Source organism: Epinephelus moara, chromosome 16 (genome assembly GCF_006386435.1).
Source record: "Epinephelus moara isolate mb chromosome 16, YSFRI_EMoa_1.0, whole genome shotgun sequence".
Lineage (NCBI taxonomy): Eukaryota > Metazoa > Chordata > Actinopteri > Perciformes > Serranidae > Epinephelus > Epinephelus moara.
Genome location: NC_065521.1, coordinates 6841869 through 6854315, shown reverse-complemented (window position 1 = coordinate 6854315; position 12447 = coordinate 6841869). Strand labels below are relative to the sequence as shown.

Genomic DNA, 12447 nt, shown 5'->3' with positions numbered 1-12447 from the left:
TTTTTCTTATTTTGCCCAATGACTGAATATTACATGCATTGAAAAGCCCTCTATTTCATGTCTCCATCCCCTGGTGGGCCATCACAATAATAGCATGCATGATGTTAATGCCACTTACAGTAAAGACTTGATGATCACTAAAATTAGGTGGGGAAAGAAGTGGATATATTGATATCGGTATTGGTTATCCGCCAAATAAGTTGTTATATATTGGCATATCGGATATCGGCAAAAAAAAATCTATTATCGTGCATCCCTAAAAAATATATAAAGTCAGGAGTAAAATGCTATTTTTTCATGTTTATGAACAAAGTATGCAAAAACAAACCGTTTTTTAAAACTCTGGTGTACTTTTGGAGATAAATCAAAAATACTACTGTAACCCCATTAAACGCTATGGAGCTCAAAGTTTCAAAATGTATCTCCTCTTAAAATGTTTAAAGTAGACACTTCAAGCTACACTAAACATTTGTGCAGCAGCACTTTTAAAAAAAATACTCAGACATTGTAAATTCTTTTTCCTTTTTAATAACTTATTCTCATTTCCATACTCTACCATTCATTCTCTGTGTAATGTGCTACAACTTATCAGACTTTAACACTTTTTTCTCTTTTTAATATAGTCTAACTTTAATTTTCAGACTGTGAAAAGTGGAGGAGTTTGATTAGATACTGAATATGTCCATTAAAATTGCTGGACAGCAGCAAAACAGCATGATGATGACCTGTGAGTCCAGAGTGGTAGGAAAGGCCAGGCAATTACAAGAGAGGTTTCACATCCTCTGTTCAGTGTATGTCAGCCCTCCAAACCAGTTTTGCTCACAGATCATTTGTGCCCACCAGTATTGCACTGTTGAATAAACTGTTTAAATGCCATTAGAAGCACTATGGGGAGACAGCAACATATTTTTACATATTATCTGTTTCATGTACTGCTGTCTGGATATAGTGACAGTTTCATCAAACATGACAAAATTTTTCTATAAGATACCAAGCCCAGCTTTCATGCTTTCATTTTTCAGTCAATTCAAAAGCACAATCAGTTGCATTGATTATTTATTTGTATCCGATATACAATCAGTAACATTGTTGTGTGGTGTATGATTAAAAAGTTTAACTTTTGTGCACAAATATAACTTAATGAAATAAACAAATCTTTTTGTTTCTTTTTTACAAATGCACATATTGCTAGCTCATAGTCCAGCCAGTCCAGTTACTTCAGTTCTTTTTAAATATGCTAATAAATACTGATTTACAAAAGGTGGCGAAACCAAATGTAAGAGTAATAACCACAATAATCACAAGGGTCTTTCTAAAGACATGAGAATTACTTTAGTTTCTGCTTAAAACAGAAGCACTCGTCAAAGAGGGATTCTCCTATTGGAGGTGGAGCAATCTCGCTTCCTGTACAACCTTCTGCATTACAGACTACTGAGAATATACATAATATAGGCCTCTCAAAACCATGAATAAAGTCTGAAGGTAAACAATGCAGAGAAAAACAAACAACAAATTTGACAATTTTAAGATACACTGTCTGACATTGTTCTTGTATTCCCATAACCCCAAAAATTCCTACACAACTGAACTGTGCTGAGGTCCGAAGCATCAACAATGAGGGAGAAAACATCAGGGTTCCCTCATATTTTCATGGACAACATTTCCAAACTTTTTCATGACTTTTAAAGGACCCATAACAAAGACTTTTTTTTGTCTTGCCCTGTGTTTTTCAAACATCAGATTCTAACCCTATTCAGATTAATTTTAGCTAGCTGGCATACTGGAAGGGAGAGACGAACCCAAGGACTACAAGATGAAACATACTCCACAGTAAGCAAAACACTAACACATCGCCTTATGTTAGAGCCACGCTATGTCTTCAGCTACAGAAAATTAATTTGCTATTAACTTACATTATGTGGATGGTTATCCACTGAAGATTATTGTAACAATTTCATTTTAAATGACAAAATTCCATGACTTTTCCACAACTTTCAATGATTTTGACTAATTCCATGATTTTTTCAGGTCTGAAAAACCCTGAAACTTGGGGATCTGGGAGTACAATTACAAAATTAGGAGGTGTATCTATGAAAACATAAATCCTGTTTGAATGATTTTCCATTCCCTCTGCGATGCTACAGAGTACATATATCATCATTTTGACTCAGTGACTAAAAATGAAAATAAGCATTCCAACTTTTTCTCTTCGGCTTGCAGAAATGAGCTTGGAACAAAAGGCAATGAGACATTAAGATGTGTATCATGTCATGATCCATAACTTGGTTAGATACGCAATATATCTTAAATGGTTAAAACTAGCTTTTTCTCTGCAGTGAATACCATGCGTGCATCACTGATATAATCTAGTCGAACTCCTCTTAAAATCAATCAGAGGCGAGTCCAAGCACGCCAGCCAGAGCCCAACACTTCTAGCATCAGGATGCCCCACATGTTAACAATGTCTGTCAATAAACCATTTGATTCTAATATCACTCAGCCCTATAGCTGGCCTTTAAATCAGTCCCTATGACAACATAATGTACACTGATGTTAAGAGCACAAAAGAAAATATAAATCAAGGCTACTGAGTCAAACAAGTGAGGCACTTCTCTGCCAAACGGTTGCACAAAGACTCATGTTTTTTGCCATGTCAAGTGGCAATATATCATATTCCACTTTACAATGTCAAACACACTGAAGAATCAGTGGTAAAGATAATAATTATACAGCCAGGAGTCAGTTATTTCCTTCTCATGAGCAACAACACAAAGCAAGTATAAACACCATCAATATGTGATGCCTGCAGTTGTGCATTAATTAGCCTCATTTAGACAAAGAGAACCCAGGGTGTCTTTGAAATCATAACACAAAACAGAACAAAAAGTCTTTCAAAAACATCATGACCAAATAGCTAAAATAATACCTCTCTGAATGATGACGCTACAAAGCACTAAATAATGCACAGTACTTGCTTTACTGTTGTAGTTTGAATGTATGAATCCAGCACATACAATAGGCTATATCAACACAATGGTGTCTATAAAATGCAGATCGACACCAATGTGTGTTTTACAGTACTGCATCCACATACCCCCAGAGTGTTAGGTGACATACACGTGCTCCGCTTTGCGCCTTCAAATTCAGTTTTCAATGTAGATGCACGGCAGCTGTGCTCAAACGCAAATGCGACGCTGTCGCGACATGCATGCATTCCCCAGCGCCTATTTTTCAGGGAGTGATGGCTGTGCGACCGCAACAAGCACCATATCCTAGCATATTTACTTGAAATCCTGAGTGCAGAGCTGATCTTCATCGCAGCCATCGTGCCCTGAAAAGTAGGCGCTTGGGAGTGCGTGCGCGCTGCGACAGCGTCGCATTTGCGTTTGAGCGCAGCTGCCGCGCATCTACATTAAAAACAATTTTTTAAAAAATGCGCCACGTGTACGGCCCCTGGGGTTAGATCTCACTGTTTTCTGTGTTGTCATCAAACAAAAATGATCAGCTGCTTTGTCCTGTTTTAACTATGGAGACCCCTGCTATGTACCACTGATTGGATCTATAAGCCTTAATTCCATGAATAACTGACTGGCTGAGTGACACTCACAGTTGAAAAAAAAACAAATGAGCAATAACAAAAATATTTTTAAAGAGACACCTGTGAATATATAAGAATTATTTAGCTAAAATTAACCATCCTGTGTCAACTTACCAGTGACACCAACTCATTGCACCAATCCAAAATCTGTGATTTAAGTTTGTATGGAGGCCTAAAAAAAAACTCTGTCATTAATGTCCCCTCGATCTCACCTTACCTATAGTGCACCCTGGGAGAAAACAGATTGTGTAACTTCTTTTATACAGAAGCAGTAAGCAATTGAATCATTTAAGCATCATTAAACATGTAGAAAGTTTTGTTTTGGTTATAGCAGAAATGGCAAAAATATCAAGCTAATGGCAACAAGACAATAGGCTTAAGAGGACATATAAGGTCATTTTGGCTCATCTACAGCATAAAACAGAAATGGTATGAATGGTAATCTTTATGTTGGGGAATGTATGGGCCACTGCAGCATTATTCACTTAATTCACAGGGTGAGTAGGACTTCCTGTGTGAAGTTATTGGATTTCACCTTTAAATATTTGGCAGGTTTCTTAATCCAGTTTGTAATTGGGTGAAGGTATCAAGTCAAGGTGTCAAGATAGTTTCTCATCCTGCCAGAGGTCTCACTTCCTTTCATTTTTTTGGTCAGAAAACTGCTGCTATACTTCTCTCTATGGGTTAAACTGTTCAAGTATTCCATACTTCAATTCCCATTGCAATTAATAACATCATAGCAGAGGTTTTAGATTGCTGTCAAAGGCAAAATACCCTTTAGACATCACTAACTGGGGCATCGCTTGCCCCATTTGTGACCTCGGCACTCTCTAAGTTGCTCTGAGATTTATTAGTTATTTCATGCTAAAAAAAAGGCCATTTGATGTCAGGATTGCCAGTTGTGTGTGCCAATTGGTGTGTTTCGACCACTGGTGCTGCTCTCGACTGGGTGTGACGGGTGTATGGGCAGGAAATTGACACCATGGAGATTGCTAGTGTGCAGACTCTGGCTCTAAATGACTTCACCAGTGCAAGATGGCAGATGACGTATCCAAGATGTTTTGGTGTCATTTTTGCACAGTAGGATGAGTGTAGACATATTGTCCATCCTTAAATCCAGTCTATGGTCACACATGGCTACCTATTGAAATCTTAGGGGAAGAATAGTTGTTCAGTAGTGTGTTACATCTTCAGAAAGTTTTTTTTTCTAGTGCTGAGAGTGTCTCAGCAACAGTTTATAACCCCATGTAAATGTATTGATGGTTTACCCCTGGATTAGGTAGGTGCAATATGCATGCTGGCCTTGTTTTGACTCACAAGTGTTGCCTTCGGTTTACACTGTGACAGACTAACAACAAATTACAGTCTGGGTTTTCTGTTCTGTTTATAACTAATGTAGCTTGATTGCTTTAGTTAAGACACATTTGTGGCTTATTAGACATATCAGGAGCTTGTAAATAAAAGGACAACACAGGTTAAATGCCTTTTTAACATTTCATGCATCAGTAACCTCTAGATATGATGAATAACTAAGCTCCCTCATCTCCTCTTCCCAGGACAGACAGCAAATGATGAAAAAAATAAAATATTACCATGATTACAGACATAAGGTATATATATGTATTCAAGCATACACAGGATGAGAAGATTGGTACCAAACCAATTTAATATATAAGGCTATCTAAAAAAGATGTACACCTCCAATGGGCCACAGTCTACTGAGGAGCTCTTTGAGGATGGGAAGCCAATGATGCATGATGGAATCAGGAGGTGGGAGAAAGGGAAACTTGACCTGTTGGGGAGGGAATGGTGGTTGCGAGGTTATAGGTTGAGTTCTGTGAGGATGACTGAGGCGATGCCAAAGGGCTGTAAATGGGCCTGGCAGAGATGGTTGAAGAGGGAGAGTGTTGAGCAGCGGTAGTTGTTGTTGGGGAGTCCGAGCTAACCTCATCCCCTTCTTCTGAGTCCCACACTTCACTCTGCAAGTAGTCTGCAAATAAGGCCTTGGCTCGCTGTAGCACCCTGCTCAGGTTGTGGCGACGCACAAGGCGATCAAAGTGCATGGCTAGCTCATTGTAATCCAAGCTGTTCTTGATGATGTGGTCTCGATGCTCCAGCAGGATGGACAGGCACAGGAACAGCATGAAGGGATTGCCTTTGCCAAACTCTTGAGGAGGCGGCAAGGAACACGGTTTGATGCTGGTGGTGTCAGCTTTTGAAGAACTGGGTGTGTTAGCTGTGGTGCTGGGGGATTTGCTTCCAGGTGAAAGGAGATTGTTGGAGGACGACCTGCTGCCAGACAGCGAGGGGCCTCTTCCAAAGGACAAAATGGGTGAAGAGAGCAGGGATCGATTCTGATTGTGGGTTGGAGATGCAACAGATGTTTTTACAGTGGGGGTCGTAGGTGAGTTAATCCCTGTACTGCTGAGCACTTGGGCAGAGGAGGTCAAAACTTTTGGGACAGTTCTTGGAGAGGCCTCACTTCCATTGGTTGGGGATGGGGATTTTGGAGGAGAGTCTGGAGAAGCACCTGGCCAGCTGGAGGGTGAAGCTGAAGATGTGGGAGAGCCAGATGGGCTATTTTTCCAGATTGGTAGGCCACTAGGGAAGAGAGGAAGGGATGATCCTGGAGAGAAACCACTGTCACAGTTTTTTATGAGAGGTGTTCTCTCTCCTGGATCCTCCTCACTGTCAACTGTGGACTGGCGCCTTGGGATGCTTGTTACTGGCTTTGAAGACACCAAAACCTGTGGATGGTCAGCATCCTCCATATGAAAGCTATCTTCATTCCGGGCAGTATAGTATTTAAACTCCCCGAAACTAGTTTGCCTCTCAAAAGGAGGAGCCTCCAAATCTGCCTTTTCCATGGTCACTTGAGGAACATCATATTCACCATCGCTTCCCTTTTCTTTTATGACAGCATTCCTGCTCATATCTGGCTCTTCTCTTGACGGTCTCAGCATATGTCGTCTACGCTGCTTCTCTTTTTGTTCCTTATCATCACCGAGGCAATTCTCAACTACCTTGTCCTTGTCTCTGAGGGACACTGTTTCACTGGTTTCAACTAGTGGTCCCAGAAGCTCTACTTCAGTTTCAGGAGGATCTGGGGGCAGGGAGCTCCAAGTTACCTCAAGCATCCTCAAAGCATCATCAAAAGCAAACTCTCGCTTGAGCTCCAGAAGCAGCCAGCGGTAACAAAAGAAGAGGTCGTCAGCTCCTCTGGACACCAGGTAAGAGTAGAATTCAGGATCTGAGTACTGCAGAAGCAGCTTTAGATGCTGGAACTTGATAGACATAAGCTGCCCATCTGGCCGGAAGTTCCCCTCCAAACGTTTCATGATGCCACAAAAGCAAATGAAGGCATGCGCCTCATTGTCCATTACAGCAAGTATAGGGGACGCAATATCACTCATACCTTGACAGTATGATATCTGAAAAACAAAACACATCCACACAAAGTTACAGAAGTCTACAGTGTACAAATAAACACAGAATCCTAAATCATGTAGATATGTAGATGCTTTTAAACATGCAAAAGAGACATCAACCTCTGATCGTATGTCTATTGGTATGCCACCTATTTTCTTCTGTTTCTTCTGCTTGTTTATATATTTCTTTATTTGAATTCCCCAACCGATATGGAGAGTAGGAAATGCCTCATGGACACCCCACATCTCCCAACTGTTAGAAATCAGATGGCCTGTCCATGAACCCTCCTAAAATAATTTTTTTGATGGCTATGGTATATAAAACAACTGCTGTATTTGACGTTGTTTAAGCAGTTTACTAATACGACCTATTACTAGAAAGCTCCACACCTCACAGTGCTGACCATTTCAAGATAAAACCACCACAGCAAGCTCAACAGATGCTTCTATCTGACAAAAAAACACTTATAACCCACCTATGAAGCGTTATTGTATTATCCACAGATCTATATTATCCAGACTGAATCACACTTTACACACAGTTCCCATTTCACTTGTCATACACAAGTCCAGACGATCTAAATCCAGCAAAATATCTAGTCCAAACACATTATTACATCCACACATATCCACAAACTGCTGCTGCACAAATGTTCATATTTCTCCACATTATCCAAACTTCTGTCCTGCATGTAAACAAACTGGCCGAAAGAGACCTCAAAATGGAGGCAGTCTTCTAGGGTTTACATTGAAACTTCACTTGAGCCAGTAAAAAATAACTTAATTCACTGGGCCAACTGCTGGCAACTTTAAGGTGGAACGTTTACTTGTTATGTTACTCAATGCATGAGCTGACGACATGAATCCATCAGCACACCTCAGATTTCAACATGACAACACTGACCATTCCATTAGTTCTTACTGTCTCTCTTGGATGACGTACACATTTAGTAATGAGTGGATCTTCAAGCATTTGAAATATATATTAATTTTGTTTTTATGTGAACTGCATATATTCTAATCCTCACTTGAAGGAAAAAAAAAAGCATTGTGGAGCGTCGTTCCTGTGGGCTATGGCAATACTTACCCCCTGCGCTTGCCTGAGAGGGACAAAATGCACAAAACTTCTATTTTTAAATATCCCCTAGAGAGAGACTCTCACTGCAGCCTGTTTGATTTTGTTCTGAAAGGCTCCTTTTTTTTCATTTTCTAAAAATTTTGTACCATCAAGCCTCGCATTTTTTCAAGTGTTTTCTTTCTGAAGCTTGCTACCCGGCAAAAATAATCTATCTGATACTCAGCCTCAGAAGTGTTGTAGTCAGGGTTTGTTATTCTACATCCAGCCAGTATCACATGGAATCAAGAAGCCTGTCGCTGTCCCAAAGCTGAGAATTTTGGGTGAACCACCAGCAACTATCCCCACTAAAGACACTGCTGCTGGCTCTGAAGTAAAACCACTGGGTTGTCCCACCCGCAAGCCTCATCAGCTCAGCAAGCTATTTTCTCCAGAGTGGCCGGAGATCTTCACAAGCTGCTGAGGCTTCTTCCTGCTGTAGCCCTCACAGTCTGACAGGCTCTGTTACTCCTGGCTGCCACGCAAGTCAACAACACAGTGCAACAACCTGGAAGTCAGCTACAGTCCCCTCTCTGCAGCGACACTTCAAACCAGTGGGCTAAACCCTTCTTTCATGTGATCAGAGGTGATGTCGAATAAAATTAATAAATTAATTCATTACCTTAGAGCAGTTGATTGCCCTTAACATCTCTCTATAGCTCTTAAATGACCTACTTCACATCACCATTCCTCATTAACATTCATATTACCGCAGCGGTCGCGGGTTCGAGTCCACCCTGCAACCCTTTGCTGCATGTCAGTCCCCACTCTCTCTCTCTGTCTCCCCATTTCACACACTGTCCTATCCATTAAAGGCAAAAGCCCACAAAAATAATCTTTAAAAAAAAACAAAAAAAACATTCACAATANGTGTGATGGCAAATGTGGTGAGCAGGTCTGTTAGGGCAGTCAAATGTGGACTGTCTTCTGACCCTGCATAGTATGGATGAGCCCGGTCTGTCCTCAGGACATCTTTAAGAACATTCCCACGGATAAATTCAAGGTCCTCGTGACTGACCCTGGCTGTCCACTCTCTCTTCAGCTGGTCATATTCCCTTGTCTTCCTCTTCATGTAGTCCATTCTCTCCTGCCCACTTAGTCCATCAGGGTAGACGTTCAGGAGGTACCGCCAAACAACCTAACACAACAGCAAACAATCTATCATTTAATCCCTTACTGATCAACAACAGTCCTAAAATACAAATTGTATAATATAATATATAAATGTATGATTTTATATCATTTCACTTGGCACATTTTGTGTGTGCAGGAGACACAGGCAGAAAACAGAGCTGCTTTTTTCTGTGAGAGTTAGAAGGGGAAAAGCCTGTGAATAATCATTTGTTGGTGGTTTCTGTTTACAACATAATTTGGTTCCTTTTCTGGTTTGCAAAGAATCAGAAAAGGATTCAATAAGAACCATATTTGACAAGCAGAATCTGAATCATGATCAATAAAGTTTACCTTCTATGGCACAATGTTGCCCCAAGATTAACATACCCACTTTTGAATGTTTATACCCACACAATACATCCTTAACTAGAATTACCACCTAGGCTTGTGCCAGTTCAAAAAATTTTCCAACCGGTTTGATTTAAAGCCAAATATCTAACCAAACCGATATATCGAATTATATGCGTAATTTTACCACTGGGGGTTGCATTTGAGCTATTTTTCCCAATAAAAGCCCATTATAGGTGTAATGCGCTTCCAATCCACTAGGTGGCGATAATGCTGTATTAACCGCCAATACACACAAGGTTACAGAAGAAGAAGAAGAACCAGAAGGACACTTATCTCGCAGCAGCAGCAGACAGCTGAGCGGAGCTGCAGAGTCCGCAGTCTGCAGAGCCTCTGAGACAAACTAAACAAAACACTTGTAGGCTCCTCCACTTCATTTAAAAACATTCATAAACCTTATTAAGTTGTCATAATGCATGTTACAATGCAAGATAAGTTGAATATAGTTCCTTGACACGCCGCTGATGTGAAAACGACCTGGCCTAATACCTCCCCTTCTGTTCCTGAGATATGACGCTGAGTAATGGCCAGAAAAGTGTTTTATGATGTCACAGTGAAGTTGACCTGTGACCTCTGGATATCAAATGTCATCACTTCTTTATTTTATCCTATTAGAAATTGTGTTAAGTTTTGTAATAATTAGCTAAAAAACTTTGAGTTATGGCTAAAAGCATATTTTGTGAGGTCACATTGACCTTGACTTTTCACTACAACATTCTAATCAGCTTATTCTGCAATCCAAGAGGACGTTTGTGTCAAATTTATTGAAATTCCCTTAAGGTATTTCTGAAATATCATGTCCACGAGAATGAGACAGATGCAAGGTCACATTGCCTTTGGCTTTTGACCAACCAAATCCAATCAGTTCATTGTTGAGTCCAAATTAGCGTTTGTGCCAAATTTGAATAAATTCTCTCAAGGAATTCTTGGGATATCACAGTCACAAGAATGAGACAGACAAGGTCACAGTGACGTTGACCTTTGACTGCCAAAATCCAATCAGTTCATTCACGAGTCCAAGTGAATGTTTGTGCCAAATTTGAAGAAAGTCCCTCAAGGCGTTCTTGACATATTGTGTTCACAAGAATGAGTCAGCGAGGTCACAGTGACCTTGACCTCTGACCTTTAATCACTAAAAACTAATAAGTTCATTGTTGAGTATAAGTGGACATTTGTGCCAAATTTAATTTTAATTATATAATGAATTATGTTGCAATACTTTAAAAAAGAGCCAGGGTCCTAAGGACATCAAAAGCACTGTTTATACTGTAACATGACTCTCTGGAGGCCATGTTGAGTCTCTTTTTGGGGCCTTCCTCACACAGTTCAGATCCATCAACTCTTCACAAAAATGGTCTGAAACATCTTCTTTTTAATTTAAATTTTAAATTTAAATTTTAAACAATAACTCTCTTATGGTATTGTGTTGCCTTGAGGTAATGTATCCAAAAGTGCACCCCCCAAAAATATATTTCTTGAAAATGTAAATATAATAATAATAATAATAATAATAAAAATAAATATATATATATGTACCGAAATGAAGCCGAATAAAATTAAATGCTTGACCGAGTACCAAATACCGAATACTGTTGTTTAGTTTTTCATTAGTTTTTGCAGATGAACCCCCTCCAGATTAGTGTTGTCATGGTACCAAAATTGGGACCCACGGTATGATACCAGTGGAAGTATCATGGTTCTGAGTAGTATCACGATACCACAGCGAAAATGAGGCAGATGTGCCTTTTGTCATTTATAAAAAGATAAGGTAAAGGTAAAGTAAAAGGTAAAGGTAAAGTTCCACTGATTGTCACACACCTGAGTGTGTGAAATTTGTTCTCCGCATTTGACCCATCCCCTGAGGGAGCGGTGAGCAGCAGCGGTGCCGCGCTCGGGAATCACGTGGTGATCTAGGGAGGCAATGGGTCCCATTTTTATAGTCTTTGGTATGACCCGGCCAGGGATCGAACCCACGACCTCCCAGTCTCAGGGCGGACACTCTACCACTAGGCCACTGAGCTGGTCCACTGAGCTGATAAATCACTTTTCTATAATACATCAATGATATTTCAATGGAATAAATTACTTATTGACTTATTCATACTTCAAAAACAGCATCAATGAGTGATTAACATAGGGGGGATCAAAATAAAATAAATTAATAAAATAAAAATCGCGGAGGACTATGGCTGCCGTATTGCTGCTGCTGGTTGAAATCTGTACTTGCACAGTGTGCTGAATGATTTATTTTGCTTGCGCAAAACTATTTTTAGTTACAAATGCGAGTGCGGTGACAGACGGAGTAAAATATCGCCACACTGCCGACATTTTTCTCCATCCGTCACTGCACGCTGTTTGATTGCGTTATCAAAACACGCCACTATTATTCGGCCTTGCTTTTCACTTATTCCACCGAATACCGAATGTGTGTTTTTTTGCAATATTTGGCCGAATATATTCGGTTACCGAATATTCGGTGCATCCCTAGTATATACACTGAACAAAAATATAAACGCAACACTTTTGTTTTTGCTCCCATTTTTCATGAGCTGAACTCAAAGATCTAAAACATTTTCTATATACACAAAAGACCATTTCTCACAAATATTGTTCAAAAATCTGTCTAAATCTGTGTTAGTGAACACTTCTCCTTTGCCGAGATAATCCATCCCACCTCACAGGTGTGCCATATCAAGATGCTGATTAGACAGCATGAATATTGCACAGGTGTGCCTTAGGCTGGCCACAATAAAAGGCCACTCTGAAATGTGCAGTTTTGCTTTACT

The 12447-nt window shown here is 40.0% G+C and overlaps 1 protein-coding gene across 1 annotated transcript in view; it reads right to left on the bottom strand.

Annotated features, from left to right (window-relative positions):
• Positions 1-512: 512 nt before the first annotated feature.
• tbc1d25 (TBC1 domain family, member 25) overlaps positions 513-12447 on the bottom strand; it is a 28395-nt gene continuing 16460 nt past the window's right edge. Inside the window, exons 6-7 of the mRNA XM_050064760.1 lie at positions 9000-9278; positions 513-7029 (exon numbers count right to left, since the gene is read on the bottom strand). Coding sequence (XP_049920717.1) covers positions 5362-7029; positions 9000-9278 — 1947 coding nt within the window. The 3' untranslated portion in view covers positions 513-5361. The remainder of the gene's footprint in view (positions 7030-8999; positions 9279-12447) is intronic.